This window comes from Oryctolagus cuniculus, chromosome 1, assembly GCF_964237555.1.
Source record: "Oryctolagus cuniculus chromosome 1, mOryCun1.1, whole genome shotgun sequence".
Lineage (NCBI taxonomy): Eukaryota > Metazoa > Chordata > Mammalia > Lagomorpha > Leporidae > Oryctolagus > Oryctolagus cuniculus.
Genome location: NC_091432.1, coordinates 66,989,932 through 67,015,176, shown reverse-complemented (window position 1 = coordinate 67,015,176; position 25,245 = coordinate 66,989,932). Strand labels below are relative to the sequence as shown.

Below are 25,245 nucleotides of genomic sequence, written 5' to 3'. Positions count from 1 at the left end.
AAAAAAACCGAAGTGAGAATGAACCCTGTGACATAGAACTGAAAACATTAGTATGAACTCTTTAATAATACTTCTAGAGATAAGTGTATATGCCAGGTTTGCCCACTGAGGGGCCTGGACGTGGCTGTAACGCAGTACCAACAAGCATACCCAGTACCTAGTTTGCGTTATTAAATGTTCTTGGAAAAATGGCTGCTTCTATGGGTGAGACAGAAAAAATGAAAGATGAGCCAGGATCATATAGTACCAGAGTAAGGAATTACTTTAAAAAATAAAGAGATGGGAACATATCAAGAAGACACAAGAGCCAACCTGAAAGATCCCTTAACATAGCACTGGCTCCGAACCCAAGTACAAAATAAACATACATAAACCCATGCTGATAAGTAAATGATTGAATAAATAAATGGAGGAAAAAGAGACAAATCCTTAGAAGAATTCCAAATAATATAGGGAGGTACTCCCTCTAACTAGGAGGTGGAGCCTAATTTCTCCCCACCCTCACCTCCACCCCTACATTGTAGGCTGAGTTCAGTAATTGCTTTCAAAAAACAAAAATTTGGAAAGGAAACTTCATAATAGAGGAACCTAGCAAATACTACCTTAACCAAAGGATCTAAGTTAATATTCACAGTGATTAGCCATGGTGATCTAAAAGAAACTAAAAAACCCACAGATCAAAGAAGACTGGGAAGACATATTAACTAGACACATTGTTATACCCTAGAGACAAGATACTGAGACAAAAAAGAGGCATTAGAACCCAGTCTAGGCCGGTGCCGCGGCTCAATAGGCTAATCCTCCGCCTAGCGGTGCCGGCACACCGGGTTCTACTCCCGGTTGGGGCGCCGGATTCTTTCCTGGTCGCCCCTCTTCCAGGCCAGCTCTCTGCTGTGGCCCGGGAAGGCAGTGGAGGATGGTCCAAGTGCTAGGGCCCTGCACCCCATGGGAGACCAGGATAAGTACCTGGCTCCTGCCTTCGGATCAGCGCGGTGCACCGGCCACAGCACGCCAGCCGTGGCAGCCATTGGAGGGTGAACCAACGGCAAAAAAGAAGACCTTTCTCTCTGTCTCTCTCTCACTATCCACTCTGCCTGTCAAAAAAAGAAAAGAAAAAAAAAAAAAAACCCAGTCTAATTATGAGAAAAATATCAGACAAGTCCTAAGAAATACCTGACCTGTAATCAAATGTAAAGGTCATCAGAAACAAAGAAAGTTTTACAAATTGTCACACCTAAGAAGAGTCTTAGGAAGCATAACTACTAAATGTATTAAGTTTTCCTTGATGGAATTTTAGACAAGAAAAGGGACACTGAGTAGAAGCTAAGGAAATCTGAATAAAGCATGGAATTTGGTTAATAATAATTTATCATTATACATTCCTTAATTATAACAAATGTAACATATTCAGATAAGATGTTAATAACAGAAGAAATGGGATCTGGAGTATACTAGGTAAATTTCTATTTTTGTGATAATTTTATAAATTTAAAACTGTTCTAAAAATTGTTATTCATTAAAAAAAAAGATGGTGGAAACACTGGTGAAATCTGAATAAATTTCATTGCTAGTAGTAACATATCTGTATTAGTTCTTGGCTTTGACCATGTACCAGGACAAATATACTATGGTCATACAAGATGTCAACATCAAGAAAAACTGGGTAAAACATTTATGAGAACTCTGTGAATTACCTCTGAAGTTTCCTGTAAATATAAGATCGTCTATTTTTTAAAGAAAAAAATACTTTAACACTTCTTACAAGATAATCAAGTGACTAACAGGATATGAAAAAGGTTCATCATAAAAATGCAATTTAAAAACAAGACAAGAAAGTCCCACGTATCCATTAGAATAACTAAAATTAAAGATTAAACTCTAAAGTGAAACCGACAAATCCTAGGATACAAGTTAACAAAGTTCACTCAAGAAGTAGATAACTTGGGTCCGATATGGCAGTATGAACTGTGAGGAGTTCACCAAGTTCCAGGAATTACTCGAGGTGATGAGGACAATTGATGACAGAATAGTTGACGAATTAAACACTACACTTCCAGCAGCTTCCCTTGCAGGGAAAATGGATGCCAGCCAAACCTGTAAGCAACTTACGAGTCTTTGATGGCAGCTCATGCTAGTAGGGACAGAGTCATTAAAAAAAAACTATATAGCCCAGACTTCAGAAGTAGTAAGAGAGAGAGAAGAATTTGGATAATTTAACATTATTAAAGCAACTTAGAAAAGAGTAGCCAAAGCTGACATGGATACAGTCAGGACTAAATGCTGGAGAAATGGTAAATGACAGGAGCTGGAAGGTGTTTAATGAACACTGCCAAATTCACTTCAAGCCCCCAAAGAATGAATAAAGAAAGAAAGATGAAAATTTTTTAAGGGCCTGGTCATCTCATGATAGCTAAGCATGACAGACATCAACAGGGCGGGCTTCCTAGGATGATTTCTGAGCCAACAGTCCAAGACATTTTGTTGATTTCAGCTCCACTTAGCCAAGAACTGAAGCATAAATAATTATGTTAACTATGGAGAAGATACCTGCTATTTTATAACAATTCTGTAAAAGAGATGTTTTGTAATTATTAAAATATTTTTGATTCAAAAAAGTAGATAACTTGAAAACCCTATAACTACTAAAGAAACTGAATTTCTACTTCAAAACTTTCCCACAAAGAAAGGACCAAGCCCAGATAACTTCAATGGCAAATTCTACTAACGTTTAAGAAACAATTCCAATTCTTTACATAGTCTTTCAGAAAACAGAAAGCAAAACTTCCCAACAGTGAATTGAGGCCAGTATTATCCTGACAAAAACATCAGATTACCAAGGAAACAAAACTACAGACCAATATTCTTCATGAATATTTAAACATATCTACTACACACACGTGTGTGTATAATTTTTTAAAATTTTAACAAACTGAATCCAGTAACATGCATAAAAAGTATAATCTATCATGACCAAGAAGGCTTTCCCTAGGAATGCAAATATCAAGCAATGTATGTCACTGAAATACTGAAACAGAAAAACACACAATTATGCCAAGAAAGCCCATTTGACAAAATCTAAAACACATAGTAAAACCTCAAGATGACAAGAGCAGATATTTCATATGAAATATAATTAAATGCCAAAGAAATAGCTGGGCATTAGTATAATGTGAGACGATGCCACGCCTTTGAGAGTCATCAACTATAAATCCAATTTCTTTGAACTACTCAGAAATAAATAAGAAGTTGCATTTGAAAATAATCTGATTTCTTTCAATATCAAAGAAAGCTTCTCACTGTATTTTTACTTAGGCCAAAATTAAATTAAATTAATTCTTATATGTTGGGTTGCAGTATGATTTACATGTAGATGGCATTATTCCCCAAGAGGAGACAAGTAAAACTAATTCTCTATCTCAGTCAGTCAAATTATTCTAAAAAAGTTGCTTCTCTTCTTTAAGTCTCCCTTTTCTGTCCTATTATAGAAGGACATATTAGATTCATTCTTAGATTCAACAAATGTTTGTTGACTACTCACTATGTATCAAATACTTTTTTAGATGCTGAGGTTATGGCAAGGAAAAAAGAGAATGACAAGAATTGCTCCTTTCATACAGATTAGACGGAGAAATACATAAAATATACACCATGTTAAAAGGTATAAGTACCAAACAGAAAAATAAAGCAGGAAAGGGGAGAGAATGTACCGGTGGGGCGGGGAGAAACTGATTTTAAATGGGGATAATAGGGAAGTAGATGATTTTTAGGTTCACTTTCAGTTCAACACCCAGTGATTTTCTTCTGTGTTCAACAGGCAACATAAAAACACACAGTGAACCTCTGAACCTGACCTCTTTAAACTCATACATTCTATCACCTTGCTCTATGTGTCACCACTTATATTTTAGAAAAACAGGATTAAACATACATTTTTCCATACTGAGACAAAGCATGTGCTGTCATTTAATAAAACAAGCAATTTCCCAGTCTTGCCTTGGGAGAGGAAAATAAGAAAAATAAAACCTAGCAATTTCTAACCAGACAAAAGTTCTAAAAATGTAGCATTTTTGTACACTACAGAAAGGATTAAAATCAGCTATTTTTTTTTCTCTCTGACAATATATTTATGATCTGGAATTTGGTCCTTTATTGGGCTTATGTTATAATAAAAGGTGATTTAATGGTATCTTAGGAATGAAATATTTTGCATAGACAAGGAAAGTCATATGAATAAGAAATACTGTTAACGTTATTGCAGCCACCACATTTTGTATGCCTGTTATTTGCCAGGTCAACATTACTAAATATTGGACTGAACTATATTAAATTGTTATTTATAGGTCAAAATCAGCAATTTTATATAGTGTGAACTAATCCATTTCCAGTTCTAGGACAGAGAATTCTGTAGGTTAATTCTGTTGCTACAATTCTCTACTTGGGCAAATCTTCAATGGAACAAAAAGCTTTTGCTTGGGAATGTAAAGACCCCCAGCCACGCTGACAGTGGCACAAATGACAAATGGAAGATGCTACCTATTTGATTCAGGCAAACAAACACTTAAGTTTATCTAGAACTTAACTAGAAGATCTGAATTTTAAGTATCATAATCTGTAGCACAAACTTCATCAAAAGCTATTCATAGCCATTTGGCTTCTTTTAAGAAAAAGTTCAACTTATTAGTCATATCCACTACTGTGCATACAAAGACAGAGTCATCATTCTAAAATTGACATTTTTTTTCTTTACTAGGAAGAGTACAAAGCAACCCAAAATTATACTAATATTATAAGTCTGTTCACTTGGGTTGGAATTTCGATTTCTTTGGAAATGCCTCACTAACACAGTATTTCCCAAAAGAGAACCTTACCCACAACCCAGTCTAGTATGCTCAGTCCAAGTAATTTTTAAGTTCATTTCTTAGAAGTAGATTGGTCCCTGAAGTTTATTTTTGTTCTTTCTGGCAGCTATTTTTCCTTCACTATACAGTTCATGTTTAGAGTTCACATTTATAAGACATTAATAAAATAGCCTGTTAATTATCTTCTAAGAAACTGTATGGATTTTAAAGTCTCATCTAGCAGAATAATCAGGCACTTTGTATGTTACAGTATTAGCAGATGGGGAAGCTTATTTCCAACATCTAAATGCCAACAGAAACATTCAGTGAAACATTATTAAGAAAAATAATAATAAATATCTAGTTATTTGAAAAAAATTAATCCAAGAAGAATATGATAATCCCTTTTAGTGCAAAAGGAGTTTAAACAGGCAAACACTGAAAACCTACCAGCCCATTGCTTGTAGAGGTGAGTCTTAGTTTTTCTTCAATCTCCTTTCCAATTTTCTGAACAGTTACCTGAGTCTGTTTAATTGCACACTGGGCTCTATGAAGCCTAAAAATAACAAATTGGAAAGAAATTTAAGTGAATTAACCATGAACTCAACATACAGTGACAAACCTCCCAGGATAGACAGTATTAATGACGAACCCACACTGATTGTTTCTCAATTGCCTAGCATATTTACAATGAAATAACAGAGATTACAATAAATCCTAAAACAATATAGCCCTAAATGAGCCTTTCTTTACTTGCCTGCCTGCCTCTGATGTACTCAACTAGGATGAAGAACTCCCAGGAGTCTGGAAGAACCCTTAGAAAACAGCCTGGTTAAATCTTTCCATTTACATATGGGAGCTGAGGCCCAGGGGAATCAAGTGGATTGCTAAAGTCACAGAGAGAGTTAATCACGGGTATCCCTAAAGAAAAACAATATTCATAATAATTCACAAAGTTCAGAAGGTTCAATCAAAGCAGTCAGCACCCTGAAACATGTAAGAAAAATGCAAACGAAAGAAGGTATGCAAGACAAAGGCACAGGTCTTGAACACTGGACTGGTTAAGGAGCAATGACATTCTCACTGAAGAAATACAGAGCTACTTTTCTTTGTGTTTTAGCTTTGATTTTGTGAGACTTTTGCTTTTTGGTCTCTGCCAAGTAGATTTACATTATAGGGTATAATTCAGTGTGGTTATTATCTCTTATTTCATGGATATTTGCATTATTTTCTATAAACATTCTTATATATAGAATTATATACAAAAAAATTATAGACAAAAACATTATGTTGAGTGAAAAAAAATGCCAGAAGCAAAAAAAAAATTACATACTGTATGATTCCACTTATACAAACTTCAACAGGTAAAACCTATCACTGGTGACAAGCCTACTGGGTACAGACTGACTCACAGAGTGGGGAAACAAAGGAATTCCCTGAACTGATGGAATTATTCTCCATCATTTTTTTTTTTAAGATTTATTTTCTTCATTTGAAAGGCAGAGTTATAGAGAGAGGGAGAGACAGGGAGATCTTTCATCCACTAGTTCACTCCCCAAGTAGCTGCAGCAACTAGGTCTGGACCAGGTGGAAGCCAGGAGCCTGGAGCTCCATCTGGGTCTCCCACATGGGTGGCAGGGGCCAAGCACTTCAGCGGCTTTCCCAGGCACATGAGCAGAGAGCTGGGTAGGACTGTGGAGCAGCTGGGACTCAAACCAGTGATCACATGAGAAGCTGGCATCACAGGTGGAGGCTTACCCCGCTGTTCCACAACACCGGCCCTCATGACCTATACCTTGACTGGGGTGAAAAGTACGCCAAACTCATGGAATTCACACTTATGATCTACATATTTCACTGTGTATAAATTCTACCTCAGTATTTACAAACTGGTCATCATCAGTCCTAACCTAAAAATCATCACATATGTGGGCGGTGCATCTTATTAAGGATTTGATGGCATCAGTATTTCTGTCAACTTGATTATTATTATGACACTACACACTAAAAATACTCACGACTTCTTTTTGCACTTTTGGAAATTGCCTGATAGCTGAGGATTTCTTAGGTCTTCTAAAAGGGACCAACTCTTATTAAAGGTACTTTGCTCATGAGATCAGTAATTCAACAACTGCTCCAGGGCTCCTAAGGAATCCAGAGCAGACAATCCTATGCTTCTTGCTCTGGGTGTGCACATGTGTATGGCAGCCCTAAAGAAATTCTAAGGAAGGCTCTATGATTTGGTCCCTGCCTACATCTCCAAGTATCATTTCTGATATTCTTTACCTTGAACTCTCAATTCTAGCAATATTGAACTATTGGCAGTTCTCCAAATATATTGCGCCACTTCTTGCTTCTGTACCTCTGTATGAGCTGTTCTGCCTGCAAGTTCTCTCTGTCCTTTAACAGGTTAGTCAACTCCTACTCCGCTAAGAGGCAGCTCGAGCATAGCCTCTACTTCAAAAGCCTTCCCTGACTGTCGCAGACAGGGAGAGGCAGACCTCCCTCTGGAAATCTACCAGACCATGTATGTGACACCACAACAAATACAAGAGTACTTTAAAAAGTTTGTGGAAAATGGAAAGATACATGTACCTTTGTACCAAGCTAAGTACCTTTTGAAGTACTCTGACATCACTTAACCACATTTTATAGCAACTCTTTATTTCCTTGTTTATTTCCTCAATAGGTATTTCTGAGGGGAAAAAAAAAATCTGACCTTCCCCTATGTATTCTAAATGCTAATTAGCATAGAATGTGGCACAAAGGAGGCACTCAAAATACATTTGCTCAGTGAATGTCTAATGTCTGAATATAACAGCATAGTCTCAAGATTTGTATTTTTGATTGACATCAATGGGAGATTAACTGATAGACCAACATGACAGTTTCCCATATTTACAACTTTAAAATATTATACCAAAAGTAGTCAGTGCATAACTACATAATATCTCCTGACATTTGTCCAGGTACAAAACAAGTAATTTTAACTCAATTCTAAAAACGATAGGCATTATCAAGCCAGAGAACAGAGCAACAAAATAGCCTGTGACTTTAAAAGAAGGAAAGTGCTGCCTAAAACTTCGCTGGTACTATGCAAACAACCTTGTCAAACGGTAAAGACTTTAAAAATAAAAATGATTCATGACCATAATTAATGTATGACTTCAACTATTTGGCTCTCACTGGCCCAGACGCTTTCTGATCTTACCTTAGGGGCTTAAAACACACAGACAGAGTCACATTTCCTCCAATCTTCAGTGTTATCCAAATAGACTTTCAGAGCCCCTGCTACATCAAGACAGAGCTAATAATGTCCCCCTTTCAAATCCAACAGGAGAATAAAAGTTTGAAGTGTTTAGGCTTTTAAAAATAACGAAGGACATCCTAATTCCCCAGGGGGTAAGGACTGACAAGAAAAGAAACTGCTTTACCTCCTAACTAGTTGGCCAGTTTCAGAGGAAAGTTTCTTGATTTTGCAAACTATGCAAAGAATCTATAAAGAGAGAAATATATACCATCTGGGTATATGGGTGACTGGTCAATATCAACACTAACACTCCCAAGCTGAAACAAAAATCATCACAGGTGTTGGGAAAGACAGATTAAGCAAACGTCTGACAGGTACTCTGGTGACAGCAAACAGATGCATCCCTAGTACTTAACACAATTTGAGATAATACACTGAGCTTTAAGAAAGTTCTTTGAGGTTAGACACCACTGGGAATGTAAAGATCTAGTGAATAAAAGGTATTATACCATGTAAATATTCATAAAGATTAGTTGAGACCATATGAATCAGATATGAACAATACAGTAAAGGAGACATTAGAAGACAATTTCTGTCTAGTTAGTGTTGATCATACCATATCTGAAGTGCTACATTCACATTTAAGATGGAGAATGACAAATTGGAACACCTAGAAAGAAGGTGAAGAATAGTTCCCTCAAGCTTGCAGAGAGAAGAAAATACAGGAAAGATGGGTCTACTTGAGACAAACGCTAAGATACCTTATCATCAACAGCTTTTCACTCCATGTGGAGAAGGAAACCATGAAAAAGTTTTAGGCTAGAAAATAATATTTGTATTTTAGATAGACCTTTCTTCTTATAGTAAGGTGAATGGGACACACAGAAAAAAAGACTGCAAATAGTCTATGAGGTTACTGCCATAGCCCAAGCAACAGAGAATATTGTCCTAAATTAAAACAGTGACAGTACAGGGTAAAGACATGAAAAGTGAGAGAGGGAAGAGATATAAAGAATGATAGGGTGTGCTGGAGCTATGGTGCAGCAGGTTAAGCCACCCCTTGAGATATTAGTATCTTATACCAGAGTGCTGGCTTGAGTCCAGGCTGCTTTGCTTCCAATCCAGCTTCCTGCTAATGAGCCTGGGAAGGCAGTGGAAGATGGCCCAAGTGCTTGAGCTCCTGCCATTCACATGCGGAACCTGGATGGAATTCCTGACTCCTGGCTTCCACTTGGTCCAGCCCTGGCTGTAGCAGCCATTTGGGGAATGAACAAGTAGATGGTAGATCTCTCTCTCTCCCTCTCTGTGTGTCATTCTGCCTTTCAAATATGTAAATAAATCTTTAAAAAAAAAAAAGCAGAAAATAATATGGGAAAGGCATTTGCCTTTCAAATGTGTAAAATAAAATAAATCTTAAAAAAAAGAAGAAGATTATGGGACAGGCATTTGGCCTAGTGGTTAAAAGACCACCTGCATCCTGTATCAGAGTACCTGGGCTCACGTCCTGGCTATGCTCCTGACTGAATCAACAGAACCAGAAAATAGGAGCTCATTTTCTATTTCTCTCTCAAATAAATAAATAGAAAATTTTAAAAAGAATCATGCCTGGCCGGCGCCGTGGCTCAATAGGCTAATCCTCCACCTTGCGGCGCCGGCACACCGGGTTCTAGTCCCGGTTGGGGCGCCGGATTCTGTCCCGGTTGCCCCTCTTCCAGGCCAGCTCTCTGCTGTGGCCAGGGAGTGCAGTGGAGGATGGCCCAGGTGCTTGGGCCCTGCACCCCATGGGAGACCAGGAAAAAGCACCTGGCTCCTGGCTCCTGCCAGGATCAGCGCGGTGCGCCGGCTGCAGCGGCGGCCATTGGAGGGTGAACCAACGGCAAAGGAAGACCTTTCTCTCTCTGTCTCTCTCTCTCACTGTCCACTCTGCCTGTCAAAAAAAAAAAAAAAAAAAAAAAAAAAAAAAAAAAAAAAAAAAAAAGAATCATGCCTGAAAACAAAATTACCAACATCAAGATGAAAAAGAAGACACCACAATAGATCCTACCAACATTTAAAAGACATTAAGGGGAAATTACGAAAACACTGTACCAGTAAATACAACTTAGAAGAAATAGTCAAACTGCTTAAAAACCACAAGTTTCCAAAACAAAATAAATAGAAAATATGATTAATCATTATTTATTAAGGAAATGAAATTTGCAATTCAAACACTTCTCACAAAGAAGACGCAAGGCCAGGATGGTTTCACCAGTAAAATACCAGTTGCATCAAAAATCTCTCAGAGAAGAAGAAGAAATACTTTTCAATTTGTTTTATGAGTATAACTTGCAAGTAATTTGCCTCATGACAAGAATATCAGAAAGAAATTACAGATCAACATCATACATGAAAATAAATGCAGAAATCATTAATAAATGTAAATTAACTCTAGCAATGTATGAAAAGAACAGTACATATTTATTAGGAGGCTTATCCGAGCAGCATAAGGTTGGTATAACATTTAAAAATCAATTAATGACAGAATGAAATCATGATCATGTTAAAACACACAAGGCAAAGATGTCCACATTCATTACTCTACTCAAAACTGTAATCAAGGTCCAAACATTGCAATAAAGCAATAAAAAGAAATAAGTGATAAATATAGGCAATGATGTTATGACTGCATATACAGAAAAGTCTGAAGAAATCTACAATTCAACTACTAGAAATAATAAATAAATTAGCAAATTGCAAGATTCCAGGTTAACATATAAAAATCAATTGGTGTTTCTATATAATAAACAAATAACTAAAATAAATGCAATGGAAAATGTGAAAGATTTGTACTCTGAAAATAAAATATTAAAAGATATTAAAGAAGAAATAAGTAAACACAGATATATAGATACATGATAGATTGGAAAACTCAATATTGCTAACAGCTCAATCTCCCTAAATTATCTCTAGAGGAAAAGCAAACAACCCCAAAAGACTTTTTTTTGTAGAAATTGACAAGCTGATTCTAAAAATGATATAGATACAAAACACCCATAGTAGCCAAGAAAATGTTGAAGTGTTTAAACTATATCAGATTTTCTGGCTCATCATAAAGTTATAGCAAGACAGTGTAGCTGCATGAGACTAAACAAAACAATGAAATACAGATGATAGAAATAGACCCATTCATTATATAATCAATTTATTTTAAAATTAAAACAAACCTTAACCTCTGCCTCACCTCACACACAAAACTTAATCTGAGATGAAGCAGATGTAAATGTAAACACAAAAGTCATGAAACTTCTAGAATAACATGTAGGAAAAATATTTATGACCTTGGATTAGGCAAGGATCCCCCAAATAGGAGTCATCAAGAAGGATTACTGGGAAAATAAAAAGGTGTGGGGAAGAAGCACTGATTGAGAAAAAATACATTTCTTAAAGAACTACAAATCAACAGTAAAAATACAATCAACTCAATAAATAATAATGGGCAAAATATTTGAACAAACACATTACATTACAAAAGAAGATATGAGACTGCCTAATAAGCACATGAAATGGTACTCAATACCCTTAGTCATTATAGAATTAAAAACCAAAATCAAAATAATACTACCACAAGTCTATTATAATGCCTAGAATTTACAAAACTGACAATACCAATGTTGACATAAGTACAGTAACTGGAACTTTCAAACATTCCTGGTGGGACTGTAAAACTGTATAACCATTGGAAAGTTGTGTGGCATTTTCCAATAAGTTAAATGATTCAATTTTTATACCTCTTTGTATGAGGTATCAACAGTTTGTTAGGTATAAGAGAAATGAGAGCACATGACACAAAAGGCTTGAGTAAGGTGTTCTTAACAGTTTTCTTCTGTTGTGGACCATATAAATATCCATCAACACAATAATGGATAAGTAAGTTGTGGTACAGTCATAGAAGTAAAAATTAAAAAAAGGAATAAGCTACTGATCTATACAACAACATGGATACATTTCAAAAACTGTATGTTATAGGGGCCAGTGCTGTGGCATAGTGAATGAAGCCACTGACTAGACTGCCAGCATCCCATATAGGCGCCGATTCTAGTCCCCGCTGCTCCACTTCCAATCCAGCTCTCTGCTATGGCCTAGGAAAGCAGTAGTAGATGGCTCAACTGCTTGGGCCCCAGCACCCGCGTGGGAGAGCCAGAAGAAGCTCCTGGTTCCTGGCTTCAATCAACCCAGCTCCAGCTGGTGTAGCCATCTGGGGATTGAATCAGTGTATGGAAAACCTTTACCTCCCCCCCCCACACACACACACCCTTTCTCTCTCTCTCTTTCTCTGCCTCTCTGTAACTCTGCCTTTTAAATAAATACATAAATCTTTAAAAAAAAAAAAAACTGTATGCTACACAAAAGAAGTCAGAAATTTAAAATAATGTATTGTATGAGACTATTTATAAGAAGTTCAAGAACAGGAAAAGCTAGTAAATGCTGAGGCAATTTTAAGAAAATGTTTGACTCAACCAGGGGTGGGACTTGGGGTGTCAGAATGACTTGCCAAGGGGAATGAGGAAACTTTCTGGGTAATAAAAATTCTCCTATACCTTGATTTGAATGATTACAACATGGGTGTGTATATTTACCAAAACTCACCTAACGTCAGCTTAAGCTGTCTGTGGTTTATTGTAGATAGACCATATTGCAAAAGAAAAGAAAAAAAAAAAAAAGAATGATCGCTGGTATATGGCTCAGGGAACCAGGAAAATGTTGATGCCAATTACCAAGATGGGAAATACAGGAGGAGCATTTTGAGTTCTGTTTTCAGTGTGAGGTGCCTGTGCAACATCTAAGACGAATGTTGAATATGAGTGGAATATTAGGATCTGGAGCTCAGGAAACAGATCTTGGCTGGAGATAAAAATGTGGCAATCATTAGCACACAGATGTTAATAACATTATGAAACATTATTAATGCTATGAAAATGAATGAGATCACCCTGGACGATTGTGAGAATGAAAGAGAACAGAGCCTAGAACAGAATCCAGAGGAACTTCAATATTTAAGGGATTAGAAAAATTAAGAAATAAAAACCAGTCCCCCCAAAAAAATCTTAACCAGAATATCCAGAGTAGTAGGACACCTGGCAGAGTTGGTGTTAGAGCAGTCACAGGAGCAGAATATCTCAAGGAAGCAAGGAAGGGACCCTGTCGCAAAGTCAGCAGGCCTAGGCAGTATCGACATATTTAGCAACAAGGATTCAATGAAGGCCATTTCAAGTCTGTCACCTCTGTCTAAATATACTGCCATAGCCTCCTAGCTGGTTTTTCAGCTTCAACTCTCGCTCTTCTCAATTCCATTATCTACTAAATACCAAAGCACCTCTGCTCTTCATACGCTCTGTTACTAACTGTAGTTTATCTTACCCAATAGCCTCCAGATGCTTGCCTTCTGAGTATAAAGCCATATTCTGATACCACCTACATCACTATACTCATTGCAACATGTCAACAGTATTTTGGTTAAAAAATGGGAAACAGGACATAAAGACTAAAGACTGCACCAACCTGCAACATAGTTCTGTATTCCAGGTCTCTCCTCTTCTAATACATTAACGGAGATTTATTTTAAAGTTCTCATTTACATTCCAATCCCAGAGGCTTTCACGTGTCTGAGAGTAAATTGCCTTAGTGGGACAGGTGTTTGGCCTAGCACTTAAAGACACTGGTTAAGACTTCTGTGTCCCACATCAGATTGCCTGGGTTCAATACCCAGCTGTAGCTCCTGACTCCAGCTTCTTGCTAATACAGAGCCTGGGAGGCAGCAGCGATGGCTCAGGGACTTTGGTCCTTGCCAACCCAAGCAGGAGCCCTGGATTGAGTTCTTGAGAATATTACAAATAGCTGCTAAAGGAAATGGAGCCTAAAGCGTTAAGGAAAATGTTATACTAGCTGTGCCTACACTGAGGATGACAGTGTTACAATTATGGGACAACACAATCTTTATTACTTTTTTTTTCATTTCCAAAGATGTACTCTATAGGAAAGAAGTCTAGAAATATAGATACTAATATTTTGTCATTCATTATAATGTAATATCAGATTTGTTAAATGACTTGCTCAGCTATCAGACTTGATGGCCACCTTATATAATTCTTGTTTTACTCTGCAAAGAACAATAAAACTTACTTTTGCTGTCTTAAAAATATATACCCCAGAGACCAGCATTGTGGCACAGCAGGGTAAGCCGAAGCTAGGGTGGCACCATCATACCATACTGAAGTGCCAGTTAGGGTCCTGGCTGCTCCACTTCCAATCTAGCTCCTTGTTAATGCACCTGGGAAGGTAGCAGAGGATGGCCCAATACTTCGACCATGCCACCCATGTGGGAAAGGTGAGTAGAGTTGCTGCAAATGAAATTAATCTCAATCTTTCTCTTTCTCTCTCCTTTTTAAACACACACACACACACACACACACACACACACCAGGAGAGGGCATTTGGCCCACCAGTTAAGATAACTACATCACACATTAGAGTACCTAAGTTCAGTTCCTAGCTCTGGTTCTTGATTTGGTCTTCCCACAAATGCAGACCCTGGGGAACAGGGTCAAGTGATTGGGTCCTTGACATACTCATGGGGGAACCTGGATTATGTTCCCAGCTCCTAGCTGTGGTTCCAACCCAGTCCCAGCCATTTTGGGCATTTGGGGAGTGAATCAGAAGGGATGGGAGTTTCTCCCCCTCTCTCTCCTCCTTCTTCTTCTTCTCATATCTGTCTCTCTACTTCATGTACCATGGCAATCCCCAGGGAGTGTCATTTCCTATTCCTGGGAATGACTTCCGTTGAATTCCTTCTGGGGATGAAAAAAAAAAAAAAAGCCTATTTCAGCACATCAGTGACGCTGGACCACATCATTTACTTTCTGGAGATGTCCCAGTGAATCTCCAGTCAATTCACTGCCATAGATATTCTGTACACTAATGAGTGCATCTTTCTTATATAAACACTGCCCAAAGCCTTGCCAGTTCCTCTCCATTTGTCCCGTCATGTAAATGGTCTTTGCCTCCCAGGTGGAAATATGGGCTTCCTCATTCTCTTAATCATAGTGAAATATGACTATTTACTTTTCGGGTTTACACAGTGAAAATGCCCAGTTCCAGGCTATAAAATATCAGTGCATAATATTGACTTGGAACACTTCAGAAGAATGAATCTGAATGTCAGCTGAAGAGGATACAGGGAAAATCACAGAGCTCATGTTTCCTGGGGAACCAGGCATCGAGAAAAACAAGTCGTCCATAAGTAAAGCTGCACAATTTAGAGTAGTTTTACCATGGATATGGTTCCCACAAATGAGGAAAAATAATTAAAGTTATTATATGATAATTCTAAAGTAAAGTGCATGCTTTCCTGAAGCAGAAAAATCTTATCATTTCTGTGTTTAGTCAACTATCCTACATGATCACTGTCTTTGGAGTTTTGGAAAGAGGTATGGGGAATAATCCATTCCTTGACTCTACACTCTGTTCCTCCATCCATTTTTCTTTCTGTGCTTCCTTTCAGCTAAACAGGCAATTGTGTGAGTCGCAAGTGTTTGCTTTTGCTGAGAGTATGCAATAGCTGATGGTCCTTTGCCAGGTGAGAGCAGTAAGAGACAAACATTTCTATGCTCTTTGAAAGACGATGCTTGTTTATGTTCAAAGGATTCAAATTTTATTTCCTTTTTTATTCAGGTGAATCATTACTTTTCCCTTAAATTATTTTGCCAAAACTGAAGTTAGCATGAAAAGATTCTGACAAAAGTAAAATTAAAGAAGCATCTTTTCTTGATTTTTAATATTTTTAAAAAAAGTAAAAACACTGAAATGGAGATCAAGAAATCTTTCAAGTCATAGTGTATCAATAATTAGGATAAGTACAGGTAAATTAGGTTTCCCCAATTTTATACATACACACACACACACACACACACACATAATTGGGGCTATTCATGTACCAGAACAAAATGATCACAAATTATATGATTAGATGTTAAATCTTGCTTAAAAGCATTCTATAGTTCTTTATTTATATATAGAATAAAACTCTATTGCTTTTTGCTTGGTAACTCAAAGGCCAATAAAATCTAATTAAGGCATAAAAATATTAATATTTATTAAAACTCAGAGGTCTAATAGTGTCTGGCACATATTACACATTTATTTAATAAATCATTAGTGAATGAAAAAGCATCCATTTAGTGCTTGCTATGAGCCAGGAACCAGTTTAAAAATTTGAAATGTTTATTGCATCTAATCCTCACAACTATCCACAGACATTACAGATTATCATTCTCAAGCTACACACAAGAAAACTGAAGCTAGTAAGTGGCAGGATCAGGATTCAAACTCAGATTTGTCTAACTCCAAAGTCCACAGTCTATCTTCCATTCATGAACTTTCTTTTTTTTTTTTTTTTTTTTTACAGGCAGAGTGGATAGTGAGAGAGAGACAGAGAGACAGAGAGAAAGGTCTTCCTTTTGCCATTGGTTCACCCTCCAATGGCCGCCGCACCGCGCTAACCAAAGCCGGGAGCCAGGTGCTTCCCCTGGTCTCCCATGCGGGTGCAGGGCCCAAGGCCTTGGGCCATCCTCCACTGCCTTCCCAGGCCACAGCAGAGAGCTGGCCTGGAAGAGGGGCAACCGGGACAGAATCCGGTGCCCTGACCGGGACTAGAACTCGGTGTGCCGGCGCTGCAAGGTGGAGGATTAGCCTATTGAGCCGCGGCGCCAGCCCATTCATGAACTTGTAATTCCCAAGATAATCTTGCCAACTATCTCCACAACAAACTGCAGCATCAGTACATCTCACATACTAAATACATTTTCGTTTCCAAAGTGCTTTGTTCTTAGACATTAGGTTGAACCTTCCAAACTAGGGTCTGGTATTTCCCAGGTTGTCATGTGCTTTTTCTTTCCATTATTCTTCTATTCTACTCACAATATATCCCATATCTCCACTGCATCTGCCATCCTATGTTTCTATTAATAATACTATCTTTCACACAAAATCCTTACACCAGCATACATGCCCTATATGCTCCCCTACCATAGTATGTTGGTAAGACTTGTAAACATAGATACGACGTTCTCTCTGATCTGCTACTTTACAAGATAAACAGACTTGGGGAATATAATTTGGATCCCAAATCAGTTGATTATGAGTTAATCAAAAGAAAATTAGCTGGGTGCTATGTACTGCCCAAAATTAGCACATTGAAGCCCTAACCCCAAATGTGACTGTATTTGAATACAGGGCTTTTGGGAGGTGATTAAGGTTAAAATAGGTCATAACCATGGGGTCCTTTTCCTATAACACTGCTGACCTTCCAATTAGAGGAATACAGATGATCTCTCCCCACGTGCGTGTACCAGAGGAAGGCCATGTGAGGACACAGAAAGAAGGCAGCCATTTGCAAGTGAGGAAGAGAGCCCTCACCAGCCACTGAACGGCACTGGCACCTTGATCTCAGTGTTCAGCCTTCAAATCTATAAGAAAATTAATCTGTGTTGTTAAAGTCACCCCATCTATGGTTTTAAGTTAAAGTCTAAGCTGACTATAAACTGGGTGGATCTGATCATTTAGTTCGCTGAGACTGTAATAAGGACTGGCCCCTCCTAAAAGAGATTAGATGCAGGAAAAAGTCCATGGAGTGGAGGGTGCAGCTGTGAACTGCAGGCAGATTCTATGGAGCTGCCAACTGGCAAGAGAACAGGAGCCGTCATCCTACAAAGCATGCAACCACACAAGCGTGAACGGGCCTGAGCTCCAGACAGGAGCACAACACAGCTGACACCAGGATTCTAGTCATGTGAGACCATAAGGAGAAAACCAAAGTCAGAAGTGCCCAAATTTCTAATCTACAGAAACAACATCACAAATGGATATTGTTTTAAGCCATTAAATTTGTGTTAATTTATTATGTAATAGTAGAAAACTAACAAAATGTTCAGTCCAAATCTTGACCATTCTTCTTTTCAAGCCTGGAATCTTCTTCTAAGACCAGCTCAAACGCTCCACACTACTCGAAAACTGTACTGCTGCTTGTGCTCCTGAGCTTCCCCACAGGAGCTCAAACACCCCAGCCTTCAGTAAGAAACCTTCAGTGACTATCACTTCCCTCTCTCCCTTAAAGAGAGGCCCATCTCTTAGACATTTATGGCACAGTAAACACTCAATAAATAACAGATGACTATTGTAACATGTCTTCTTATTGTTCTCAGATTCCACAAAATATTTGTGAATTGAAGAACTTATTATTATTATTATTTTTTTTTTTTTGGTAATCATCAAGTATGGAAAAACTCTTGGAAAACTGCCTTGGGAAAATTTTTAAAAGTTTGCAAAGCAGGGACAGATTTTTTTGCAGAGATCAGGTCTCATTTGGGATGCCCACATCCCATATCATAATGCCTGGTTTGATTCCTGGCTATTCTGCTTCTGATCCAGCTTCCTGCTAATGTACACCCTGGGAGGCAGCAGGTGACAGCTCAAGTTCTTGGGTCCTTGACACCCATATCGGCTTCCCAGACTGAGTTCCAGGCTTCCAGCTTTGACCTGATCCAGCCCCAGAAGTTGCAGGCACCTGGGTAGTTCACTCTCCCTTTCTTCTTTTATTTAAAAAAAAAATTACAAAAATTTTTGCAAAGCAGACAAGGTCTACTATTTCTCATTCAAGATGCTATATTTCTGTCAACATAGTTAGAGACCTCTAACAACTGCCAGTGACTTGAATATTGACTAAAAGTTTTCATTGCTTTTTTTAAATTATTAATTTATTTGAAAGGCAGATTTACAGAAAGAGAGATGGAGAGACAGAGATCTTCCATCCACTGGTTCACTCTCCAAAAGGCCGCCAATAGACAAAGCTGCACTGGTCTGAAGCCTGGAGCCAGGAGCTTTTTCTAGGCCGCCCACGTGGGTGCAGGGGCCCAAGGACTTGAGCCATCTTCCACTGCTTCCCTAGCTGCATTAGCAGGGAACTGGATCAGAAGTAGAGCAGCCAGGACTTGAAGCAGCACCCATATGGGCCACCAGTGCTGGCCCCACACCTTGTTTTTTTATTCAAGTTGTTTCCCATATGTCAAACCTTCATCTTCTCTTCTCAACCTCTACAAGCTGGTTTTAGGAGACTACATTCTTATCCTAATTAAACTGCATGTTGAAGTTTAAGATGAGCCAGATAAATATTCTACCTTTTATATATTCAATATATAAGAAGATCTTCTTATATATTGATTCTATTATTCAAATAATCAGCATTTCAATAAGCCTCACATTACACTGCATTGGTTTACTAAATCTCCCATATCTCTGTTCATATGCTTAGACTGTAATATCCTCAAGGCAAGAACTATGCTCCCCTTGTTCAGCAGTATATCCCCAGCATACTGTGGTTTCCCACACACAGTAATCTATAATCATGTGACAGGTGTGTAACTGAATGAATGAATATGTTGAAGACTAGATCAAAAACAGAGCCCTATGCCATGATGCTAAAAATCTCCCTCCACACTGATAGCAAGTCATTAAACAGTTACCAATCCACCAATCTTTTCTGTCACACAGCTTATACATCTTCATCTTGTTTCCAAAATTATTATGACATACCTTATCACCTTATCAAACACCTCACTGAGTCATGAGTATCTACAAGTCTAATGACCTTTTCAAAATGGATCAGTCTGAGATAACTCAATCTTAGAAAGGACTCACAAAAGGAGATGAGATTTAAGTTTCAATTTGAAGAGGGGTTGGTAGGATTATGGCAGCTATATGCAAAGGATAGGCTTGGGGTGCTGGGAATAGTTTTTGAAAGTCACTAAAAGAGTGCATTGCACATTCAGAATAGAAAGTAGGTGATACACTGAAGAGAACAATGTCACAAGTGGCAACCTGGGAAGGCTAGTCAGGAGAAATCTTAAGATTTCTAAGGCAATCTTTTGCCTGCTAGGAAATCTTCAGCTCATCTACAACAGTCTCAGGCACATGGAAATCACTCAAATACTTGTTTGTAGGTTTATTAAATATGATTGTTTCCAGTAAGACCAGGAGTCTACCCTAAAGCCTGCTTTTACATTCCTCTGTCTAGACCGTGTACATAGTTGAGAAAAACAGAGTCTCAATGTAATGGCATCAAATAAGACAATGCCATTGCTATGTACAAAGTGTACATCCTTTCATGGAAAAGTAAATGGTAGCACGGTGGGTGGGAAAGTTCTGGTGAGGAGATGCATGGTAGGTGGTGTGAAAACATGTGATAATGAGTACGTCAGGGCTTACCAAGATGCACCCTCAAAAACTAACAAACAATACTGATGAAGCAACAGTTAGAGAACAATAATCAACTCTTCACATCTCCAATTTTCATCTCAAATAACTCATTTCAGGCAAGAAGAACCACATTTGGCATAAGAACAGGTTAAATCATTTCCAGATTCTTTCATAATATCCTCCATGTGCATTTTAGCAAGTTCAATTTAAAACGTATTCATTCTACAATGAACATATTTGAGGAAGTACACAGAAAAGTATTTTAGAATTAGAAACAAGAAAGGGAACAAGCTACAGATTATGACAACATTTTCAAAAATTTGAATGGATACAATATATAACATTATGCCAATAACTCTTCAATAGAAATATAAATAATTTTCTAGCACAACTGTCAAACTGTCTCAACAAGAGGTTGAGACAACTAAAAGGTCAACTCAGGTCGGGTGAGGAGGTTGCACGCAGGCCCTGATGGTTTTATAGGTGCTATGAGTTGAATGTCAGTCCCTTTTAAAACTCATGTTGAAACTCAATTGTCACTGTGACAGTGTTGGAAGATGGGACCTTTAAGAAGTGTTCACAGTATGAGGTTTCCATGCTCACAAGTGGAGTACTGTCATTACCACAAGAATGGGTTTGTTATGAGCAGATGAGTTTCGTCCTTTTTCCTCCCTGCTCTCTCTTTGCCCTTTGGCCCTGGTATGCCTTCTGTCACATTAAGACACAGCAAGAAGGCCCCTTGCCAGATGGTAGAGCCTGATCTATGATGTCACAGCCTCCACAACTGTGAGAAATAAATTTTGTTCATTATAAATTGCCCAATCTCAGGTATTCTATTGGGGCAGCACAAAACAAACCATGACAGAAAATTGGTACCAGAAGTGAGGTATTGCTCTAACAAACACTTCAAAATGTGGAAGTGGCTTTGGAACTGTGTATGGCTGGAAGATTTTGAAGGAGCTAGCTAGAAAAAACTTAGGTTGCCATGAATGGAGCATGAAGTCTAATTCTGGGGAGGGCTCAGAAAAAAAGGAGAGCTGTAGGAAAAGTATGAATCTTACTACTGATTAAGTGATTGTGACCAGAATGCTGGGAGAAGTATGGACAGTAAAGACAATTCTGATTCTGATGAACTTTGAAGATGGAAACAGGGGACAAGGTATTAGAAAATGGAGGAAAAACCGAGGCAAAAAACTTGGCTGAAAAGTGTCCATGCCCAGGGGGTTTATGTAGGACAGAATTTATGAGCAATGAACCAGGATACCTGAGAGAAATATCTCAGAAGCAAAGCATTCAGTTACATGGCTTGTTTTTAACTGTACACAGTCAAATGCAAAAAAGAGAGAAAGAATTTATCATTAAAACAGGAAAAAGAGGTAAAGACTTGGAAAACTCTCAACTTGGTCATCTGAGAAATTAAAAAAAATAAGTGTTTGGGAAAAGAAGACCAAGGGTGTAGTCAAGTGGCCATTTGATAAGGAGCTTAGTACTGGATAGAAGGAAGCCAGGGGTTTTTGATCAGACAATGGGAAAATGACCCTGCAGACATTTCACACACAGGCCCCACCAGGGCAATGCCTAGTGGAATTGTTGGGGGGATGCAGACCTCCAAAAGTGCTGTGGGGATTAACAGCCCTGTCTGGGTTTAGAGAGTCCACCAGCTAGACTTAGTCCAGGATCTTGTTTTCCAGTGTGTAAGAATACAACTGGAGGCCGGCGCCGTGGCTCAATAGGCTAATCCTCCACCTTGCGGCGCCGGCACACCGGGTTCTAGTCCCGGTCGGGGCGCCGGATTCTGTCCCGGTTGCCCCTCTTCCAGGCCAGCTCTCTGCTATGGCCAGGGAGTGCAGTGGAGGATGGCCCAGGTGCTTGGGCCCTGCACCCCATGGGAGACCAGGAAAAGCACCTGGATCCTGGCTCCTGCCATCGGATCAGCGCGGTGCGCCGGCTGCAGCAGCGGCCATTGGAGGGTGAACCAACGGCAAAGGAAGACCTTTCTCTCTCTGTCTCTCTCTCTCACTGTCCACTCTGCCTGTCAAAAAAAAAAAAAAAAAGAATACAACTGGGAGACCTAGACAGAGATAAAAAGAAAACCAGGATTTAGGGAAAGACAAAGGGATAGCACACACTCAAGACATGATTGCAGGCAAGCTCAAAAGAGAGAGCTGCCCCGACCCAGCCTGGGGTCCCCCTTTTTATAGAATAAGGGATGGGGCTGCTGCACCCATGGTGATCTCCAAAAAGGAGTTCAAAAAAGTGTCATGGCACCTGGTGCCTGATTTAAGTGAGGCTTAGCTCCATGATGAGGAGTGGGTATGCCAAGGTTTCAGCCATGCCTACCTAGCGTGGAAGATGATGGAACTAGAACAGTGGGCATGGCTTGGGTGTGGGTGGTCCTTTGCTCCTAGTGCCTCACAGACTCCTTGCCTAGCCCACATCAGAGCAGTGGGAGTGAAACTCCCCTAGACTCCAGAACTACTGGGCTACCAGCACTCAGCAGCAGCCTGGAAAGCTGCAGGTACAACACTACAAGTAGTGACACTGGGGTGGGGCTGCCTGAGGCCTGGGGGCTCATCCAGTGTCTGAAAGAACAGAGGGAAAGACTATTCTCAAGATGAGATTTAGCATTATTCACCCCAGCGGGTTTTGGATTTGTCTGACACCTGCTACTCCTTTCTTCTTCCCTATTTCTCCCCTTTGGAATGGAAATGTTTGTCCAATGCCTGTCCCACCACTGTATTTTGGACACATACAACTTTTTAATTTCACAGGCTCACAGCTGGAGGAAATTTTGTCTGAGAATGAATGTGCCTGGAGTCTCACCTGTACCTAATTTCAAAGAGACTCTGGACTTTAGAGTTAATACCCGAAGTAAAGACATTTGAGGGGGCCAGTGCTGTGGTGTAGTGGGTAAAGCTGCTGCCTGCAGTGCCGGCATCCCATATGGGTGCCAGTTCAAGTCCTGGCTGCTCCACTTCAGAACTAGCTCTCTGCTATGGCCTGGGAAAGTAGTGGAAGATGGCCCAAGTCCTTGGGCCCCTGCACCCACATGAGACACCCGAAAGAAGCTCCTGGCTCTGGACTGGTGAAGTTCCAGCTGTTGCGACCACTTGGGGAGTGAAACAGAGAATGGAAGACCTCTCTCTCTCTCTCTCTCCCTCTGTCTCTCTCTCCCTCTCTCTCTCTCTCTGCCTCTCTATAACTCTACCTTTCAAATAAATAAATAAACCTTAAAAAAAAAAAGACATTTGAGGCTGCTGAGATGAAATGCATATTATTTGCATGTGAGAAAGTTGTGTGTTGGGGAACCAAGGGCAGAACACTATGAATTCAATGTTTTTCTCAGGTATTCTGTTATAGCAGCACAAAATGGACTAGGATAACAGGTAAGATCTATTCCCCAAGTCTAAATTATATTAAGTGTCTCAAATCATAGGAAAATACAGAGAGCTTCTCAGCTCATTTGAGGCTAGCGCAAACCTTACCAGTTGATTTGGACAGGTACAGTATACAAAATATAAAACTAAGCTAGACACTCCTATAAAGAATTGCAAAATATTAACAGGAAAGTCAGTAAATCTAACTCAATGTTATACTGAAAAAAATTATCATAAGCAAGCAAAATTTATCATAGAAATATTAGAATCATTTAAGTATAATTAAGCCTATAATTGATATTATAGGCATATAACTCTATTTCCTCTCTCTAACTACTCATTCTGGGGGAAACTGGTTTCCATGTAAGAAATCTGACTGTCCTGAGAATGCCATATATGAGGAAGCCAAGGTAGCCATGCAGAGGGGCTGCCTGGAGAAGACAGAGTCACCTCACCAGCCTCCTCTGTTCCAACGTCTCCAGCTGAGGCACCAAACGTGTGGGTGAAGAAACACTCTGACGTCTAACCCACTACAATCTTCAGATGGCTCCAGCTTGAGCTGCCATCTCATTGCAACTACATGAAGGCCTCCAGTGAAAACCACACAACTGAGCTATGAAGACCTGAGGACTATACATTTTGTATACTATACATTTTATATACTAAATTTTTAGGTGTTTTCATATATAACCACAAAACACCCAAGGTAGAAGATTCAGTTAGAATAATAAGGTGAGGGAGGAAAAAAGAGGTATTTTCTTTTCTTTCAGAAAAGAAAAATTGTCATTTGCAAAGCAAAAAAAAAAATCACTATCTACCTTATAGACCCAAGAGAGTCGATTAACAACTGTTAAATGAAAGAGTTCAGTGAAGTAACTGGATGCAAGCTCAACTGACACGTAATAATCACAGATATCTTCCATTTCAAAGTTTCTCCATTAACCTTATATGTTAAATTGAACAGACTGACTATCTCAATGGCAAAATTACGGTACTAATGCAGTATAAATTTTAATCCCATTTCCATAATGTAATTTCATTATAGGTTGTTTGTCTTTGCTTTGGCTCATGGCCATAGATTGTATCTTTAACTGCAGTTAACCAGCTCATAAATTTGAACCTTTGATCTCAAGACAGATAGGAAAAAAAGAAATATATTTGAACCAATATATACTCATTCTTATTTATTTCAAAGTCAGAGTTACAGAAAGAAGGAGAGACAGAGATAGAGAGAGACAGAGAAGAGAATCTTCCATCCACTGATTCACTCCACAAATGGCTACAACAACCGGGCTGGGCCACGGGGAAGCCAGGAGCCAGAAGCTTCTTCCAGGTCACCTACATGGGTGGCAGAGGCCCTGGGACTTGGGCCATCTTCCACTGCTCCCAGGCACATTAGCAGGCAGCTGGATTGGAAGTAGAGCAAGTAGGTCTTGAATTGGTGTCCATATGGGATGCCGGCACAGCACCGGTCCCCTGTATGCTCATTCTTAAA

The 25,245-nt window shown here is 39.1% G+C and overlaps 1 protein-coding gene and 1 pseudogene across 7 annotated transcripts in view; one reads left to right on the top strand and one right to left on the bottom strand.

Annotated features, from left to right (window-relative positions):
* The window catches only part of UVRAG (UV radiation resistance associated), a 324,263-nt gene that overhangs the window by 160,175 nt on the left and 138,843 nt on the right, over positions 1 to 25,245 (bottom strand). For all 7 annotated transcript variants that reach the window (XM_017344617.3, XM_051822278.2, XM_017344612.3 and 4 more), the window contains one exon: positions 5,289 to 5,394. In XM_017344617.3, coding sequence (XP_017200106.2) covers positions 5,289 to 5,394 — 106 coding nt within the window. The remainder of the gene's footprint in view (positions 1 to 5,288; positions 5,395 to 25,245) is intronic.
* Positions 1,961 to 2,363, top strand: LOC100354582 (protein MIX23 pseudogene; annotated as a pseudogene).